This window comes from Lemur catta, chromosome 1, assembly GCF_020740605.2.
Source record: "Lemur catta isolate mLemCat1 chromosome 1, mLemCat1.pri, whole genome shotgun sequence".
In the NCBI taxonomy this organism is placed as follows: domain Eukaryota; kingdom Metazoa; phylum Chordata; class Mammalia; order Primates; family Lemuridae; genus Lemur; species Lemur catta.
The window spans coordinates 230,879,119-230,900,347 of NC_059128.1; the positions used below are offsets into that span (position 1 = coordinate 230,879,119).

At 36.9% G+C, this 21,229-nt stretch overlaps 1 protein-coding gene across 5 annotated transcripts in view; it reads left to right on the forward strand.

Annotated features, from left to right (window-relative positions):
* Positions 1 to 21,229, forward strand: part of CFAP44 (cilia and flagella associated protein 44) — a 94,551-nt gene that overhangs the window by 3,389 nt on the left and 69,933 nt on the right. For 2 of the 5 annotated variants that reach the window (XM_045540270.1, XM_045540271.1), the window contains exons 2-8: positions 2,104 to 2,208; positions 6,835 to 6,969; positions 7,502 to 7,655; positions 11,599 to 11,761; positions 15,108 to 15,210; positions 16,075 to 16,291; positions 18,392 to 18,506. In XM_045540270.1, the coding sequence (XP_045396226.1) occupies positions 2,109 to 2,208; positions 6,835 to 6,969; positions 7,502 to 7,655; positions 11,599 to 11,761; positions 15,108 to 15,210; positions 16,075 to 16,291; positions 18,392 to 18,506 (987 nt within the window). In that variant the 5' untranslated portion in view covers positions 2,104 to 2,108. Of the gene's footprint in view, positions 1 to 2,103; positions 2,209 to 6,834; positions 6,970 to 7,501; positions 7,656 to 8,106; positions 8,167 to 9,422; positions 9,564 to 11,584; positions 11,762 to 15,107; positions 15,211 to 16,074; positions 16,292 to 18,391; positions 18,507 to 21,229 lie in introns of those variants that run through there. The other 3 variants (XM_045540274.1, XM_045540275.1, XM_045540273.1) reach the window with 3 other exon arrangements.

Here is a 21,229-nt window from a genome sequence, read left to right on the forward strand (position 1 = left end):
TGGAATGTGAACCTACATCTCTCTGGCTCCAAAGTCTCCCCAGGTTACAATACAATTTCTTGATCCCTTTGTTCTAAAAAACAAAAACAAACAAACAACTCCTTATTCCATCTCACCAATTATACTGCTAATTTCCAGAAGACCAGGAGCCTCTCCTACCTGAGCTGCTTAACTAGTTTTTATAGGTTCTTCAGTCACCTTTTATGACCTAGAAGAGCTAAGAACAGACCTCAGTATTTATTGTCCAATATTGTTATTTCAGAACATTGGACAAATGCCTTGGGTTCTAGTATTTTCTCAAATGCTGTACACAACCTGATGTTAATTGAGTTTGTGATATTGAAGTTTATTGCACGGTAATATTAGCCATTTGAGGAATATATATGTTTATGATAGCATAGAATAAAGTGTAGTGCTTTTATCTTGACACCTATCTACCTTTTGTTGTAGTTCAACTCCTTAGTTACCAGAAGGTGTTTTGTTTTTTTTTTATCCACCCTATGATTATCTTATGAACAAATTCATTAGGTCTTATGGGCTCTTTTTATTTGAATCTATATTCAGTTAACATTTGGTTATAATATGTTAAAAATAAATGTATTTAGAAAAAAGAAGATTTATTTATTTATTTATTTTGAGACAGAGTCTTGCTCTGTTGCCTGGGCTAGAGTGCCGTGGCATCAGCCTAGCTCACAGCAACCTCAAACTCCTGGGCTTAAGCAATCCTTCTGCCTCAGCCTCCTGAGTAGCTGGGACTACAAGCATGTGCCACCATGCCTGGCTAATTTTTCCTATATATATTTTTAGTTGTCCAAATCATTTCTTTCTATTTTTAGTAGAGATGGGGGGGTCACACTCTTGCTCAGGCTGGTCTCGAACTCCTGACCTCGAGCAATCCTCCTGCGTCGGCCTCCCGGAGTGCTAGGATTACAGGCATGAGCCACCGCGCCCGGCCCAGAAAAAAGAAGATTAAAAGGTAGAAAGTTATCTCATGAAGTTTATGATTGATGGGAAGCAGGAAAGAAAACTAGGAGATTCAAATCTTTGAGAAGAACTTGACCTGTCATTCTTAGTTTTAAAGGGGGCCAAGAAATGCCAAGAAATGTAGTGGTCTCTGGAAGCTTAAAACTACTCTTCGATGACAGACAGCAAGAAAACAGGGACCACAGTCCCAGAACCACATGGAACTGAATTTTGCCAGCAGCCTGAATCAGCCCAGAAATTACTTCTTCCTCTCCTTACCCACTTTTGGTGCTTCCCATTGCTTCCCTGGTGAATCTCAGCATTCTCTCCTGGATAATCTATTCGAAGTGTGAGAATCTGCTTACTCTTCTGGTTCCTCTCCATGGAGGAGGCACACACTACCTGTCTGGTTGGCCATCTTGATCCTATCTCCACTGGCCAACTCTTAATCATCATCGTGTCTCAAATACGTCTTCTTTAACTCCCAAACATGGTTTAGGCTTCTTGCTATACATGCCCACAGTATCCTATTTTTACTTTTGGTAGCATTCATTATAATTACTTCTTTAATATTTATCTTTCTAAACAAGTTCCATAAAGTTAGGGGCCATATTTCTCTTGTTCAGTATTGTAATTTAGTGCCCTAACATTAGACTTGATACTTCTGTGTGACTTGTGCAGATATGAAAAAAAACTTAGGCTTGCTATTATACATATTATGTGTGCTCAACCAATATTTTAAAATTAAAATTGATTAATAACACCAAGGTAATTTGATAATGCGAAGAGGAAGAAGGAGGGATGGACCAAGTGAAAGATGGCAGGTTAGTTTTAGTGGTGGAGCCTCTGGGGAAAAGACAGACTTGGATGGTGTGTTTCACTGTGCACCTCTGGAAAACCAGAGTGCATCACAGTGACAAGCTTGCCTGGAGAAATGGAATCTGTGATGATAATTTGCCGTTTTTCAGAGGTCTCTGATGGTGGGTACACCCTTCTGCTGGTGAGTCATCTTGGATCCTCTGCAAACAGGATTATCAACGCGCATGGTGTTTGGCACTTGTGGAATTTGTTAGGGGGAAAATCTATTCATTTCTATTTTATAGCATCATACCTTTCTCTATCTCAAATTTTCACTTACAGAGGAAATGAAGGAACCAGATGATCAGGATACTGATGGGGAGAAATCAGATAGATCAAAGAGTGGTACGAGGCAGTCTCAGAGGTCTTCTAAATATGAATTAAGATGTAAGTAAAGTCAATAATATATATACTTTTTAATTATTGAATTTAGGTAAATATTTAAACTATTGATCAGTTTTTAAAGTAGACTAAAAAGAGCAGAGTCTTGTAAAATATATCTCTCATACTCTCTTTTCTCAGAAAACTTCAGGAAAATAGGCTCTACAAAAATGATGGAGTTAGCTAAGAAAAAAGATTGCAAGGGGTCCAGGAAATAGGAGATTCAAGATAGGAGAAAAGTAAAGGGAATGCCCAGGATGACACCTGGGTGGCCATCCAGAAGACAACTCGGGAAGGAAAGTTTTAACCTCCAAGAAAGGTTAAAGTGTTAAATGACAGATTGTCTGACAGGTGCATGTGGAAAATTGAATTGAGTGGAATTTTATAGAACTATGACAAGATTTGAGAAGATTCTTCCACAGATTCCAGAAAGTGAAAAAAATGAAAATAAGTGAGGCAATTATTAATTTTAGGAAAAGAATGTTCAAGAAGGAAATAAAATAGTACACTCTTAACTTAGAAATGAACGTATTAAACCCTCTACTAAAATGAGTAAATAAGGCCTTTACTACAGGTATGTTGTGCTCTAATTATATTGGGAGGGTTGGTTGTCTCTATTGCAAGTGATAATCAAGATTTAAAATTCTCATCACCTGGTAATAAACTATCTAAAAGTGATTAATCGAGAGAGAGCAGTGTATCCATATTATTTCGAAATACGGAGGTAAATATCAGAAGATAAATATTAAAAGCTAAAAGTGACTGCTTCTGGAGAGATGGAGAAAGTTGTTGAGCAGGGAACAGCCAGGTCGTTTTAAAATAAATTTTTAGCACCACTTGACTTTTTAAAATTATGCACATGTACTTCTTCAACAAAAATAAAAATAAAATACTCTTTTAAAAAGTAAAAAAAAATAGATAAAATAATCTTTAATGAGTCAACATCTGAGTTATAGAGCAGAAATGGTTTACTTGGTTAACTCCCTTATAAAACTGAAGTTCCGTAATAGCAGAGTCGGTGCTGGAATCATTTATCTCTAGCTCCTGGCACACAGAGAATACTGTCACCTCTGTGTTGATAATAACCAATCTGTACATCTGGTCTAGGTTTCTCCTGTGAGGTCTACTAAGCCCTTACTGGACTTTTCTGATACAATGCAATGGAGAGAGAGCTGAACTTTGGTTTTGAGTCCTGAATCTACTACTTGGAGAGGTGTGATCTTGGAGAAGTGACCTTTCTGAGCCTCAATTTTCTCACACATTAAAACAATAATTGTGACTCACTTGGGAATTAAATTTGATAACATATGTGGAACCATTGCATAGACTGCAACAGAAGAGAAAGTGAGGAATTTTGTAACTAGGATTTTTAAAGGATGGCTGGCTCTTTCTGACTGGGCATCGTGGTGTTAGGTATCTTAGTAGAATCTTGACTTTTTCAGGATCTGATTTTAAATATAATTTCAGAAATTTAATTTTGGCTGTTTACCTAGAGGAGATCAGGTCCTGGGAAAATCAATTCATAAACACAATTGGCATTAAATTCTTTTAATCTATCTCAGACATGTCTTGTAAACCCACAATTTCTCCACATTATCTTCTCTTGCAACATGGATTTCTTTTTTTTTTTTTTTTTTTTTTGAGACAGAGTGTCACTTTGTTGCCCGGGCTAGAGTGAGTGCCGTGGCGTCAGCCTCGCTCACAGCAACCTCAAACTCCTGGGCTTAAGCAATCCTACTGCCTCAGCCTCCCGAGTAGCTGGGACTACAGGCATGTGCCACCATGCCCGGCTAATTTTTTCTATATATATTTTTAGTTGTCCAGATAGTTTATTTCTATTTTTAGTAGAGACGGGGTCTCGCTCAGGCTGGTCTCGAACTCCTGACCTCGAGCGATCCACCCGCCTCGGCCTCCCAGAGGGCTAGGATTACAGGCGTGAGCCACCGCGCCCGGCCTAACATGGATTTCTACTTAAGTCCTCCTGTCCAGGTCTCCCTCCACACTGCCACTAAAGTTACCTTTCCAAAATGTATGAATATACCACTTTCCTTAAAAACTTTATTTTGTTCCTCCCTTGTTTTTTTTTTTTTTTTTCTCCATTTCCACTTTTCTGCATTCTCTACATTTCTGACACAGAGTTGTCCATTTTTTGGTTTCCAGTCCTTGGCAGTGTGTTCCTGGATGCCACTCTCAACTTTCCAATGGATTTAATGAGAATGACCCTTTGTCTAGCACTGCCTCAGGACCTTCCTTTCTTATGTCAGCCCCTTTTAGGGGCAGGTCTCCTCAAGTGTGGCCTTGCCTTGTGCTCAGCTCATAACTAGTTCACACATCATAGGTCTTAGGATCCCAAATGATAAGAATTAATTTGCTGGCATCCTGAACATCCCTTACCTTGGTGCTGTGTGAAGGGATCTCTGTCCTGGTTCAGCCACATACCTGATGGCTGTACCCCTCTCCCCCCTCCGAGACCTTGCTTTTCTCTCAGACTTCTAAAATGTCTGAGCAACTTCTTATCCTTAGGATTCTCATGCAGAATGAATAAAATTCCTGGTTTTCCACTCAAGCAGAGAAGTTATGATGGACTCTTCCCCATATACTTAAGAAGGGGTTTTGCTATACCCAAGTCCTATTAAGAAATTTAGGCCAAGTGTATCAGCCAAACCACCCACATTTCTCACAAAGGTGAAGGATTATCAGTTACTAAGACATTGATTTCTCTGATTCTTATCAAAGGACTAAATTATTGCTAGTATTATATAATAAGTTAGGAAGAATTTTGGTCTCTCCTATTTTCAACAATATTTTGAGTAGAATTGGTATTATTTCTTCCTTAAATGTTTGGTAGAATTTACCAGCAAAGCTATCTGGGCCTGGAATTTTCTTAATGGGAAAATTTTAACTATGAATTCAATTTCTTTAATAATAGAGTGTTGTCTATTTCTTCTTTTCTAAGTTTTGTAAGTTTGCATCTTTCATGGAATTTGTACATTTCTTCTTAATTGTCAGATTTGTTGGCATAACTCTGTAGGATCTGTTTTCATTCCTGATACTGAAGATTTATATTGTTGCTCTTTTATTTCTTGATTGGTCTAACTAAGAGTTTATCAATATTGTTGATCTTTTCAAAGAATAAGATTTTGGCTTTGCTAATTTTCTCTGTTGTTTGTTGGGTTTTTATCTCATTGAGTGTTGCTCTTATTTTTGTTATTTCTATTATTTATTGTTTTTTATTATTTATTTCCTTCTACTTATTTTGGGTGTTCTTTGGATTTCTTTTTCTAGTTTCCTGAGGTGAAACTTTAGGTCATTGATTTTTTTGTCTGTTCTTCTTTTCATGTATATATGTATATATAAAACTATAAATTTCCCTCTAAGCACTACCTTAGCTGCAGCCCACAACTTTTGACATGTTGTATTTTAATTATGATTTAATTTGAAATATTTTCTAATTTTCTTTGTTGATTTCTCCTTGACCCATACATTATTTTTTATTATGTTGTTTAATTTCCAAATATTTGGAGGTTTTCTCCAAGTGTCTTATTGTTTTTGACTTCTAATTTACTTCTGTTGTGATCAGAGAACATGCACATTCTATATAATTTAAATCATTTTAAATTCACTGAAACTCGTCTTATGTTCCAGCAAGTGATCTGTCTTATTAAATGACTCAGATGTGCTTGAATGTGTATTCTGTATTGGTAGGTGTAGTGTTTTGTAAATATCAGATTAGCGTAGTTGATGGTGGTGTTCAGATCATCTATATCTTTATCATGTCTTTATATAAGAAAGAGCTAAGGTATTATTGGAGAGTAGTTCCCCAGGGCCCTATTATGTGTTTTGCCCGTTTAGGTACCTAGGATTACTTTCTCTCCATCCAAATACATGAATCCCAAGGAACGCTGTCCTGTTGTTCAGCTAATTGGTTTGGCCCAGCTTTTCTGTTTCAATCATATTAATCTTGGGCCTTTTTCCTAATCTTTTAGTCTCGTCTCATATCTACTAGGTATTAATAGCTCTGGTACCTAATAATACACTTGCCATTTTTTTCCTTATTCTTTTGAAAGACCTAACTTTCACCTGTTCAACATTGTGTAACTTAACCATACCCATGTTTGGACTTGATTTGTATGTTGGCCTCCACCTGAGGCCATTCTATTCCCATTCCAATTCTCTTTCCTGCCTACATTGTCCTGGAGCTCATATTCTAATTTATTCTTGGGATATCACTTCTAAGGGAAATAATCGTACTCAGAGAAGGTTATTCTTCAATAAGCGTTATTTGTCTGTAACATAACTGGTCCTCTATAAAAGTTGGTAAAATCAAATTGAATTGAAATTATGACAGTGGCATAGTAATCTCTCTCTTCTTTTATCTTTTTCTTCCCTGTAAGTAAGCAGTGATGGGAAATAGATGGGGAATGAACTGAAATGGAGATGAACTGACAGAAAATAATTTTTCATTTTGTAAAGTTATGAGACCAAATAAAATGATTCTTCTAGAAATTTTTGAGTATGTATTAAAATTGACCAAATTTAACAATAAGCAAATTGAAATTTTTAGCTACTCTGAGAATAACAAAATGCTTAATTCAAAATTTAGGAATTATTAAAACAAATTATTTTTAATAGCTCCTATGAAAGACGATACCACAGATGAAACATTTACTGAAGAAGATTCATATTTAGAGGAAGAAGACACAGATTTGGAAGGTTTGGAAGGAAGTTCAATTTCATTTCAATATGATGATTTGGAAATTACTAGATGTAAGTATTATTAGTTCTCTGTCAGTAATTGCCACTGTTTTAAAGATCAATAGCCCAGATAAATTGAATGGTTTTAAATCCACAGAAAGAGAAATTTGCAGGATGTGGATATGAGGGAATGATAAAAGGAAAAGTATTGCACGTATTTTGGCAGGGTAGTTTAGCAGCCCTGGAGTTATATATTCTATTTCTGAGAACCATGTATAGAACTCTCAGACTCAGTCTTCTGGGTTTTGAGAGGGCCTGAGGAGTGCTCTAGCCCAGATTAGTGAGAGTTCTCCAGCTCTCCCTTGCAACTGAGTGGGAGTTGCTCTTTGAGACTGTTACAGCCATGAACAGATCTCAGCATCCCCCCTGACAGGCATGTTGGTCCTTCCTCCCATGCTCATTGGTAGGTGGCATCCTACATTCAGGCCAGTAGGGGTACTTACTGCTGGAGTATTGCAGACTATGTACTTTTCTCCTGTTTTTGGGAAATACAATTTTGGATTCACCAGATACTCTTCTTAGTTAAAATATTTTAATTTCTTAGTATCTCAGGAAACCCCTGCCCCAGCTGCAGAAGAAGCAGAAGAGGAAGTTAAGAAGAAAATATCAGAGAGCTTCTACTATGATTATATGGAGCTTGCTTCAATGCCTTTTGTGACTCCAGATTCGAACATACCACTGGATCTTCTCACACTCGTGTATCCACTCTAGCTAAATATGTATAATTTGGGTATTCTGGTTTCTTAGGTAAGGGGTTGGCAAACTACAATCCATGGGCCGAATCTGCCCTCCGACCTGTTTTTGTAGATAGAGTTATACTGCAGCACAGGCGCATTCGTCTGTTTACATTTTATCTATTGCTGCCATCACGCTACAAGGGCAGAGTTAAGTAGTGACAGAGACCATCTGGCCTACAAGGCCTGCAATATTTACTACCTGTCCTTTGCAGAAAAAGTTTGCCACCCCGTCTTGGGTAATTCTAAGAAGCTTGGCCCTTAGAGAATTTGAGATAGAAATGTATGATCTTAATTTAAACTAAGCTTTTGTTTGATGCCAAATAACAATAAAGAGAAATGATATTTTCTGGCTGTCCTTTGCACAGGTGGAAAAGGCTGCAGTTCATGAGACACGAAGTGAAGGAGACCAGAAGGCCTCTTATTCCCATTCACCACCTCTGCCAGCTCGGCCTTCATTGCCAGTGCCTGTCAGGTTAAATCATTGATTTCCCTTCTTGAAGCACTGATCTGACCATTGTCAGGCATGAGTACTTTCACATTATATATTAGATGAGTTATCAGAGAAGTGATCCTGGGGAAGTAGGGTACAAAATAGTATATTTTAATGGGTCTGGAGAATAAGAGTCTATGAAGATATGTAAAATTGGGGATGACTGACAAGGGGATTTAGTGTTTGTTGTCACTTTATGATGTTGGCTTTGTGAAGCGGGTAGAATATGGTTTCCTTTGAGGTCCTTAGCTAGCAATTTCTTGCCTTTAGACAGGTAATGGTTATCACCACATGGCCTAAACCCCCAGCTGGCCTCTCATAAAAGGTGTGTTTACAGAGATAGGGTGGTACACTCCCTGACTCAGTTTTGCTTTTTACATAAAAATAGAACATGTTGTTAAATCCCAAGTGTAACTCAACTAGTCCACCTGGAATCATCTTGTAACCTGGAATTTTCTCTCTTCAGGGCTTTTTTTGGGGAGGGTCTTTGGACAAGTTTCTGATGAAAGTAATGCTATTTGCTTTCTTTTAGTCTGTTTTTTTCCCAGTGGGGTGGAGGTGGTATATCAGAGTCACCTGGAAGCTTTTCCTGAAGTACACAATGCTCTGATACCTTCCTGGACCCACTGTGCTATTTCTGTGTGGAGACAGGCTTGGGCATATGTACTCTGATAAAGCTTCCCAGATGGGTTTGCACCTGCTGCCTTCTCTCAGCCCTCGCACTGGGAACCCCCTGCTCCAGGATAGGAGGGTCTTTATTAGAGACACATGCCTAGACTCTAAACAGCTCAGTCAAAAGGACCTCAACTTTTATTCCAATGTATGAATATTCTCTGCTCATTCTGAACTAGTGGCTATATAAGCTATGTAGGCTTTTCTTGAACACTTTCAACACCATGGAAATCATGAAGTAGCTTATCCTATTTTTGGAGAGTTTGCATTATTAGAGAGCTCTTTGAGGCCTTGAATCAAAATCTGCCTTCTCTGGGATGGTCCCCATTGGACTTAGTTCTACTCTCTGGAGATGGAATGAATATAATCTTTATATGTTGTAAGAAATTCTAAGTGGTCAGTTGTCATGTATCCCCTAAGTACTCTTTTAATTAACCTTTTAGTAATTATATTGATTCTATTTCAGTTTTAAAATTTGTATCTTCTAAATCAATTTATTTTAGCAGGAAATGTACGACTTATGAAATATCACCTAAACTATGGCATAACTTATAAGAGACATTAAATAGAACTTAACACAGTGTTTAAATAATTTTAAAATAGACACCCCAGATGCGCATGAACAAACATTGAAGGCCCTGAGCCTCTGGCAGGAAGTTAAGAAGAGGTAAGGCAGAAGGGTGAGACAAGACAAAAGAGAGTTGAAGGTACATCAAAATACATTTTCGAAACTGTGCTAATTGCCACTGTCCTTTGGGGCTGGAAAGAAAGGATTGGATTCTATTACATTATTAATTAATTAATTAATTAAACAAACATGTATTGAATACCTAATAGGCTCAAGACACCGTGTGGTAGGCATTGTGGGAAATAAAGATGGCAAGAAGCAGTCTCTGCCCTCAAGTGGGTTGTAATTTAGACAGCGAGGATTTGAGAAGTTACAATCTCAGGAATTCTGGGTTTGAAAGGGCCTTTGATCAGAGCAGCAGCATGTCAGAGGGAGTTTTCCCCTGAAATTCGAGATGATGACATGAGAGAAATAAGAATATCTCTGATTCCTAATTTCCATCCAAGTTAGTGAAGAGATGGTAACCCATTTCTACTCTCATAGTTACTGACACACTTTTAGCCTTCTAAAGTATTATATCCACACCTGGGAAGAGATAAAGAAAGGAAAGAAGCAAGAAGGAAAGGTGAAAGCACTGCTTTGAAGAAAAGGAAAAAGAGGCTAGGCAAAGCTTCCTGCCCCATGCAGGCTCTGTGACAATAAGGAGATCTTTATCTAGAACCAACACTTTATTTGTACTGTGGCTAAGGAGGCCCCAGGTATTCTCCTTGAGGCCTGAATAGCTTAATTTAGATCTTTGGATCACATATTCATGCACATTTCTATATAAGATTCAATTTTTGGCATCTCTGTCTTTATTAAATTTATAAAATTCCTTTTTCTTGAACAGATCAAATACCCTGAAATGCTTTCTATCTCTCTTTCAATTTAACTATTAGGTAATGAGATAGGCTAGGTATAGTTGGTGATAATTTGTTTATATTTCACAATTCAAATGGCATTAATTTAAATATTCTTTTTTACATTCTACATTTTCTTCTTGTTAAGAGTTTCACATAATTTCTTTCTCTGAAAATTTTTACTTACAAGTAAGTGGAGTCCTCTAAAATCAGAACTTGCTTTTTAAACAAGGGCTCAGGAAATAAAAAGTTCTTCAGTGATACTTCACCTTTGGAGTTCAGCAGCAAATTCTTGTAAGCAAAAAAATCTGTCTGCCTAAGCTACACTATATATTTCTTCTGCCAACTCTAATTTTTTTCATAGAATGATCTCATTCCACTTATTTATTACTTTTATAACTTATGTATATTAATTTGAACTTGACTATACTAATAATGTACATTTAAAAGCTGTTTATATAACTTAGACTTTTTTTACCTCTATTTTGAATTAGTGCAGTTTTACTCTAACACACGCACACACACACACACACACACACACACTTGCCTACACATGCATATGTATATTAACAAACTCAGAAAAGAAATGTTAGTCTATTAACTACATGTATATTTATATACTATATGTTATATAGTATATATACTATATATAGTTCTATATTATATATTGCTTAATTGCTTTTCATAATTTATATGAATTAAATTTCAATTATATTTATGTGAGTTTATTATAGTAGTTATGTTACTAAATGGTATTTTAACATTTCACAAACATGTCAGAATTTTAAACATCTTGTCTTTTCATGTCAAGGAAGAGGCCTATATAATATTTTTACTATGGTCAGTCAACACACTTAACAGGCATCGTGATTCCAAAGATGATGAAGATATGAACTTTCTCCCACATTGTACAATGTGATTTTAGTTTCAGTGGGAGAGAGGAAAATGAAATTATTTAGGTGACAACTGTACTCTTTATGATACCCAAATAGAAGGCTTAACCTTATTTATTACTACAGGAACAATGTGCTTTCAGGATTTCTCTAGTAAAATTAAAATATTAACTAAATCAGAGTATGAGGATTTTAACCTAGTTTAAAAACAAAATTGTTAGTGATACACAGAAAATTTTTGAATTTCATGGTAAAATTCAACTACTTCAACCTCAAATCTTTAAAAGTATGGATTTTAAAAATGTATTTGTTTTGTCACTTTTCCAATCCCTAGGATGGTTAGTTTTTTTTTCACTTGTTTTCCTTAGCAACTTTCCCTCAGGCATTCTTTTGGCTATGACTGCAGAAAGCGGGCCAACCTACAACTTATGGACAGCAATATTGCACTGTACATAGCTGGGAACCAACTGATCCTTCTGAATTTGAAAACCAAGGAACAGATCTACCTGCAAAGTAGCAGTGGTGAAGGAATTGGTGTCATTGGGGTACGTCTTCAGGAAAAAATAAGCTATCATTTGGATTGTTCTGCGGACCAGCCAACGGTGGTTGTTAGGTGCCAACACCATGCTTAGTATTGCGGGGTCACATAAGATGCACAGCCATCTTTATTCTAAGGCACTTTCAATTCAGATATTACAACTGCTACATTTACTGGCATTACCTCCATGTAATATTGTAATGTTATTATCCCATTTCGAAGATAAGGAAGCTGGGGCTTCTAGAGATCAAGAGACTTCCCCACCATAACCATGCAGGTTTTTTCAGAGATTAGAAGTAGAGGTGAGTGAGATTCTTGATCTGAGGACTGAAACAGGCACATGGCAATGGGAAGGGAGAAGGGAGAACAATATGAGACCCACAGACAGGATGTAGGGAGAGGTTGACTATGGAAACAGTGAGATGTATGGAGTGAAAGATAGTGTCATGTTCATTTCTTTCTTGATCATCTGTCTCTATAGATGTGTACATGATAAAAGTACCTGTCTACAAAGAGTTTGTTATAAGACTAATTAATAAGTTCAGCAAGAATGTATTATATAATACTGTGTGTCCAACACTACATAGAGCATACAGTGGGGGATTTAAATGAAGATTTTATGACCTCTATGAATTCAAAGAGTTTAAAATCCATCTAAAGAGACAAGTCCTATATTTAAAAAAATAAAAACAAAAAACTAGACACACAAGTACACGATAGTGTGGCAATAGCTGTGTGTAGAAATGCATGGGCCAAATGCCAGGTCGTGCGTTTTGTGGAGGGAATGCAGTCAGGGGCCACGAGGTATCAGGAACTCTGAAGGCCACACCATCAGCAGAGGACTAAGGGACATCAAATTGTCACATATTTAGCGATAATTTTGTGGCCAATGATAGTTTTAAAATTTCTATTTTGCTATGAAATAATTTGGGTTGAGGACAGTAGTCAGAGGTGTCATATGGTCAAGAATGCTAGTCCTCATCCACCTGGATGTTGAGCAGTTTTATGTCCACAAGGGCTTTTCTCCCTGTGAGCTGGAGCTATTGGTGCCTAGAGTGACAGAGGTCCTTCCTCCACTGTCCACATCACCTCGTCTTTTCTGAAATTGTTATCCAGTTGAGGATGAGAAATACTTTTGCAAGGCTATGAGAAACCTGTGAGAAATGTTTCAGGCCTATAAATTATCTTCCAGAAAAGATATGGTGACTCTCTATGTTGAGTATAAAGCAAATAACTTACTAATTTCAGGTCTCCACTAAAAGTAAAACACCCAAACTCAGTCCCACAGCAGCCTCCAATGTGAGAGAGCAGAAGCTTTTTTACTTACTGTAAATAAGACCTAGAAAGGTAAAAGATTTTCCTGAATCTCCGTTCAAACTTCTGTGATCACATATCCTACACCAGTGGTCCCCAACCTTTTTGGCACCAGGGACTGGTTTCATGGAAGACAATTTTTCTACTGACTGGGCACCTGGGGGTGGGAGGCGGAAGGGAGGGTGCTGGTTTGGGGACGATTCAAGCACATTATATTTGTTGTGCAGTCAAACCTCTCTGCTAATGATAATCCTTCTTTGTGTCTGCTCCCCAGTGCTGGCATCACTGCCTTAGTCCCCCTCAGATCACCAGGCATTAGATTCTCATAAGGAGCGCACAACCTAGATCCCTCGCATGCACAGTTTACAGTAGGGTTTGTGCTCCTATGAGAATCTAATGCCGCAGCTGATCGGACAGGAGGCAGAGCTCAGGCGGTGATGTGAGCGATGGGGAGTGGCTGTAAATACAGATGAAGCTTTGCTTGCTTGCCTGTTGCTTGTCTCCTGCTGTGTGGCCTGGTTCCTAATAGGCCACCGACCAGTACAGTCTGCGGCCTGGGGGTTGGGGACTGTAGTGCTACACAATATTTCTTTGTAAATGAGGATCGAGACAGATACAGTCTTAATCCAGTTCCCCTTACCTCCCTGAGATCTACTGTTTGTTAGTTCCATTTGCTTCTTGGCTCCAATACATGGCTTGAATCCTCTTTCTCATACCACACTGCAGCCTGTGTGACTGCCGACAAGTTACCTAATCTCTCTGTGCCTGTTAACTCATAAATAAGATGAGAATAACAATGTTATCCAAGCTCACAAAGCTGATGTGAAATTTAAAGGAATTAATGCATAGAAAACTTAGATCAGTGTCTGGCACATAGTAAACACTCAATAAATGTTAGCTGTTTCAGGGTTACATCACCTTGCTGAGCGTCCATTCTGTAACCACAGCCTATTTCAAGTTGAAGTGACAGGGATTTATTTGAATGGAAGGATAAGAGGCAGCTTGCCAGTAGGAAGTCAGCCTATCCTAGGTCTTTTGGCCCCAAGAGTGGAAGGAAGAAAAAGAGCTACATTATCTTGAGTACCAGGATTTACAATTTATATCTGAGAACCAAAATCCTTTTCCTTAGGTATATAACCAGGAGTTGCACAATAGTATCTGAAAATAGAATTTTATGAGTACAATATGTGTTTTAAATAGCTTATTTTTATAAGAGCCTGTTTTTATTTTTAATTTTTGGCTAGCCATTATCTCTCCCTGCACATTTGGCTTACCAGGGAACAAAAATAACAGAAACAAACATAAGATTCTATTCAACTTATGTGGCTGTCATTTGAAATGCTGACACTAATAGTTTATTTGGAGCATATTTACTATATTTTCCTTTGTGTCTGGCTTGGAAATGTTATATCTTTCTCACTTCTAGTAAGTTTACATTCATTTGTGGTAAGTTTGTCCAGGGTGAAATTTTTTTAATTGGGATGTAACCTACTCTGGAAACATGGATTCCATACATTCCATGAATTTTCCTGTACAAAATTTAGATTGATTTATATGCGGGGTAAATAATTCATCTCACTTAGTGTTTCTCAAAGCAAGGTCCCAGACCAATAGCATCAACATCACCTTGGAACTTGTTAGAAATGCAAATGCAAATTCTCAAGTCTGGCCTGACCTATTAAATCAGAAATTCTGGGGGTAGGGCTTGCAATCTGTTTTAATAAGCCCTTCAGGAGATTCAGATGCACATTAAAGATTGAGAACCATTATTCTGGCTCTTCTAATGGCAATTTAAAAAATTGTAGAATTAGAAATGACTGTCCTTAATAAAAATAAAACTTAAAATGAGTATTCTTCTAGTTTTCAGTTTAAATCATATCCCTGATCACATTTTTATCAGATGCTCAGTTTTGAGTTTTCTATTGGAGTAGATCCCAATAAACAAAATGTGAAATAATGGATACTAAATACTGCATTGGTAGGGTTATTTATATTAAAGTCTTTCTTTTAATATTTTAGTGAGATTTTATTTTTTATAGGTTCATCCATATAAAACTCACTTCACAGTAGCTGAAAAAGGAAGTTTTCCAGATATTATCATCTATGAATATCCTTCTCTGAGGCCCTACAGAATCCTTCGAGGTGAGTCCAGCAGAATCTTTAAGATATTCCATGTTCAAGGTTACCACATTCTGAAGAAGATACAGCGTTATTAAATCAGTCAGAATTCTCCACAGAAACAGAAATAGCAGAAGATAGAAAAGAAATTTATTTAACATAATTGGCTTGTGCAATTGTTGGGGCTGGCAAGTCTGAACTCTGTAGGTCAGGCTGGCAGGCTAGAAGCTCTTGAGAAGGAGTTGGGGCTGTAGTCTTCAGGCAGAATTTCTTCCCTTTCAGGGAAACCTCAGTTTTACTTTTAAGGCTTTTCAACTGATTGGATGAGGCCCACCTAGATCATCAAAGATAATCTCCTTTACTTAAAGTCAACTGATTGTAGATGTTAACCACGTCCACAAGATACTTTCATAGCCAACATCTAGATTAGTGTTTAATTGAATAACTGGATACTATAGTCTAGCCAAATTGACAAATAAAATGAACCATCACAATTATCTTACAATTCTGTTTTTCATGTAATTAATTTCAGTAGTCAATTTTTATTCTTAGAGTTTTTCAGTGGTGGATTTTAAATTGTAGATTGATTTCTCTCTGCTATCTAATATGCTTTTGTATTTCTCCCCAACTTCATAAAATGGAATGTTCTCAAAGTGGTTTTCTCATGTAAAATGTGATTTTAAGACTTCTTCACCCTCCCCCTTCATATTATGTAATTCATTCTAAAAACCAAGGGTGATGAGTGATTTTGAAATTGTTTCTGTAGGGAATTCGTACATTAATACATATCACCAACAGCTGTCTCCCTCTCTGTTTTGTTTTTATAACACATTTCTGAAAATGAAATAAATGTGCCCTTATTTATTAGACCCCCATTCATCCTTCCAGATGGGACTGAGAAGGCATATGCTTACGTGGACTTCAACAACAACGGTACCTTGCTGGCCTCTGTTGGTAGTAACCCGGATTACACACTGACCATCTGGAACTGGAAAGAAGAGCAACCCATACTGAGGACAAAAGCTTTTTCGCAGGAAGTTTTTAAGGTTACTTTCAACCCTGAAGACGAAGAACAGCTTACTACATCGGGATCAGGCCACATCAAGTAGGTCGGGTGACCAACAGAGGTGCCCATGGATATCGTAAGACTATTTTCTAAGACCTTCTAAGAGCTGCAGACATTTTTGCCATTGTTGTTAACATTGGGATCATTTAAAAACGTGTTATTTTTAAAACTAACTAGCAGTGTACCTTTTCTAATTCGATACGTGGGATTTTATTTCCAAAGATAGCATAGATAAAAGAAAAGCTTTTAAATATAGCCTGCTGCCTTCTCATAGGTTTTACTTCCTAAGAGTTTGTATAGTATCTTAATAACTAACATTGGTGTGGTGTTTCCAAATTCATACTGAGCTTTCACTTCCACTATTAAATTTCTTATTTGTGGCAACTCAATCTTCATCTGTAAAACAAGAATTGTCACAGTGTCATTCGTGACAAGAAAGACTCAGTACTAAATGGTGGCAGAGACTACTCTTGATCTCAGGTCTCACTCCAAATTCCATGCTCTTTTCATGCTGTACCCTGTTCTGTTTCAAGGATGGAGTGATTTTGTCCTTCTCTAGCTTTACTCCACCTTGTCTCTTGCATTTGTTTAGCAACTGTCCACCATTACCACCCCAGAGCTGCCCATAACTTGATTCCCAGTGTCTCCGTTTTTTTTTTCTTTTCTTTTTTGAGACAGAATCTCGCTCTGTCACCGAGGCTGGAGGGCAGTGGTATGATCATAGCTCACTGCAGCGTCAAACTCCTGAGCTCAAGTGATCCTTCTGCCTCAGCCTCCTGAGTAAGCTAGGACTACAGGGACATGCTACCAGACCTGGCTAATTTCTAAGTTTTTTTTTTTTTAGAGATAGGGTCTTGCTATGTTTCCCAGGCTGATCTCCAACTCCTGGCCTCGAGCAATCCTCCTGCTTCAGCCTCCCAAAGCAGTGGGATTACTGATATGAGCCACCGTGCCTGGCCCCCAGTGTTTCTTTAAGAGAAAGACATTTTTATCTATCCTAAATTATTCTGGTCTTTTTACATCTGGTCTTTTTATTATTCATTCAATTTACATCTGGTCTTTTTATTATTCATTCATTAGTAATGCAGAATAATTGAGCAGATTTTTAATTGTAATTTGGAAGGAATTCTCAAGTAACCCTCTGCTAGCTAGAGGCTAAAAATTTCCAATTCCTTACATTTTCCTATCATTTAGTAACATGTTTATGTTCTCTTCACTGTATTGTTGGGGAAAGACAGACATTGAACAATTAATTTAACATGTGAATTGCTATAAAGAAACCCAGAGTATATGGAAACATACCATCAGAGGACCTACCATATCTTTGGAGAAGGATTTTGGTTGTCTAGGCTTTTGGCTTCATATTATTGGTTTGTTGATACCGTCTATTATCTATTTTCTATATAATTGGATAAGTCAAATTCTTTTTCTGTGTGGTCTGTCTTCATCATTCTGATTGGTCATTTGTTTAGACTATTAATAAGAAAGTTAATAATAACTAATATTTATGGATTGCTTTTATGTGCTAGGTACTTTTCTAAGAGTTTTTCAATTTTATGAGGTAGGTGTTACTAACATTTTCATTTTATACCTGAGAATGAAGGCACAGTGTGATCAAGAAAATCACTCAGAGTGACATAGTAGTAAATTAGAATTTTGGGGGGAAACATTTATATTCTCTAAAACAATACTGTCTAATAGAACTTTCTGCCAGGTTGGAAATGTTCTGTGCTGTTCAGTACAATAGCCAGTAGCCACATTTAGTTACTGAGCACTTGAAGTTGGCTGGTCTGATTGAAACACTGAATTTTAAAGTTTATTTAATATTAATTAATTCAAATCTAAATTCAAATAGTCCCATATGGCTGGTGGCTACTGCATCAGACAGCACAGCTCTTAAATATAAGCTCCATGAAGGCAGAGAATTTTATTTTTTTGTCCATTTTGCTCATTGCTGTATTAATATTGCCTAGAACTTTGCCTGACAGATAGTAGATACTTAGTGCATGCTAGTCAGATGAACAAATGAATGAAATAACATATGTGACTATGAAATACGTAAATGTTTGGGTCGTACTAAAATAAAAATAAGTAAAACTTGTCTGAGGTCCATTTGGTCTCTTTCTTGTTCATTTTCAGGTTCTGGGAAATGGCTTTTACATTCACTGGTCTCAAGCTGCAGGGATCACTAGGACGATTTGGCAAAACAGCCACTACTGATATAGAGGGCTACATGGAGCTCCCGGATGGGAAGGTGACTACAGCCGCTGTTCTACAGTAATAAAATTGTGTTTTTAAATATGTGTATGAAAACATATTACATTCTAAAAAGCTCTGCTGATTTCAATAATAACAGATATTATAATTGTAAATGTAATGAACATTTAATTTTACTTCTTCAGGTTATCAATTGTAATTAAAATATTTCCCTGAAATTGTCATAATCTGTATGTACATACTATTTTCTGTTTTCTTTTTACTAAATATTATAAATACTATTTTATTAAATATTATACACATATATAAAGTATGTGAGAATTTTTATATATTACACAGTGACATACTTGTCACTCTTAATTATGTCATAGAGTTGTAACTTTTGTATTAATACTACTTATTTTTCCCCTATTTTTTCTTTGCCATGATGCTCCATGATGCTTCTTGGGTCAAAGGTTACATACAGTCTTTTAATTTTTGTTTTTATTGTCAGATTATTATTCAGGTATTTTGAACCACTTTACAGTGGCATCTACAACACTGCAGCTTTAATCTGTTAGCTTATTCTTTAATATTGCTAGTTTATTTCTTCTCTTCCTCTTGTAAAATTTATAGGCATACTGCCTGAAATGATAGTTAATTTTAATCAGTTGTCCATTGGTATGTTATTTGGTTTCCTCTTAAGGTGAGTTATATAGTATTATTTATGAGCATCTCAGTTAAAAGTAAATGCCCGCATACAAATGTTACTCTCACTTTAAGGAACCAAATGATCTAATCATCTACCTGATGAAATTCCTCAATTCAAACACACGGTGTAAAGGAGGAAATAAAAAGCCTTGGATGATGGCAAAACTATGTATCCAAAGCTGTAAGACGATCTTAAAGCATTCCAGTTTCAAACTCTGAATATTATAAGAATTAAGCTAAGATAAATATCAATACAATGTTTGTTGAAAACATAACATGAGATATATCTTTAAAAGGTTCAGTAGAGTTTGCATAGATGTAGAGGAGAAAGAAGCAATTTCAAATTATAGAGCTACAAAAGGAAATGTTTAGAATTAGGAATAAATTTTAGATTTTTAGAAGGCAGATTGGAACAAAACATTTATGTTGGCAAAGAGTGGAAGATTTAGGTTGAGAAATATGATAGGGTCCTAGTATACAAGGAGTATAACAGCCAGGAAGAACTATTGTATATTGAAAGACTAGAATTGCAAATCAAAGAAGTAATAGATAAGTTTGGCCAAAAATGCCAGGTGGATGAGAGAAAGGGATATCTGGAGTCAGGGAGATGAGCCAGAAAGGAAGACGTTGCTATCATCTAAAAAGAGATGATGAGGCCTAGATGTCTCAGGACAAATGGAAAAGGAAAGCTAAATATGAGTGACATTTCAGAGAGGAATATCATGTAGGTTTTGGTCACTGTTGGTAGCTTTAGCCATTGGACAGCAGAAAATAAGTCTACATAAAGACTCTACCACAAGTGGGCTGAGGCCTAATAACAGGTAATAATAGGTAAAATAGATAGGGTAGGTAAAAATAGATAGATGCGTGAGGTAGAAAGATGGGGTAAAGTTATCAGTTACTCTAGTTGAGAGGGAAATGGGAATGCAGAACCCTAGAGCAGGCCAGCAGGCAAAAATAGATCAGAGTGTCCCAAAATGCATTTTATGGAACATTAGTCTGCACAGAAATTCCAAGAAAATAAGACTTTCCTAGTCAAATTCCTTTATATCTAGAAATTCCTCATGGTGATTCCCACCAAATATTCCTAATAAAAGTTTCCAAGGGTCCTAGGGGAAACAAACTTGTTTGATTTTGTTATCCTAGCATCTACCTTCTGAGGTAGTATAGTCAAGAACAGGAATTTTTTTGGGGGGGGGCTGGGCACAGTGGCTCATGCCTGTAATCCTAGCACTCTGAGTAGCCAAGGTGGGAGGATCGCTTGAGGTCAGGAGTTCAAGAACAGCCTGAGCACTGAGCAAGAATGAGACCCCCTCTTTACTAAAAAATATAAAAAAAATTAGCCGGACAAGTAAAAATAGAAAAAATTATCTGAGGGTGGTGGCGCATGCCTGTAGTCCCAGGTACTAGGTAGGCTGAGGCAGGAGGATCACTTGAACCCAGGAGTCTGAGGTTGCCGTCAGGTAGGCTGATGCCACGGCACTCTAGCCCGGGCAACAGAGTGAGACTCTGTCTCAAAAAAAAAAGAAAAAAAAAAATGAAAAGAATAGGAGTTTTTGAACCACGGTGCCCATATTAGAATCCTGACTCCTCTGGGCAATTCTGGGCAAATTATTTAACTGTTTTGTGCTTCAGTTTTCTCCTCTATAATATGGGAATAATGATAGTCAAGATTACCATTGGTCCATATGGTTCCTTTGCAGGAATGAGAAAAAGCTATTTCTTCTGGGAAAATAAAGTATTCAACATGCACAACTGTACATGGTATCCCTCATAAATGTGCTTAGTCGATATGGTTTTTGGCATTAAATATATATGTAACTATACATATATGTAAAGTGTTCAAGCAGTGCTTGGCACAGAGTCAATGCTGAATGAGTATTATGTATTATGTGACACTTGTTAAACATCCTAGGAACTAATGTTTGGTGGTATGTACTCTGGGAAATTTTGGATTAAACAGATTAATTTGAGGTGGCTCCAGATGACTGTCCTTGTTTGAAATTGGATATTGTTATGCTATAATCTGCTCAACTGAGTACTAGTCTCACAATTTATCTGTCATTTTTA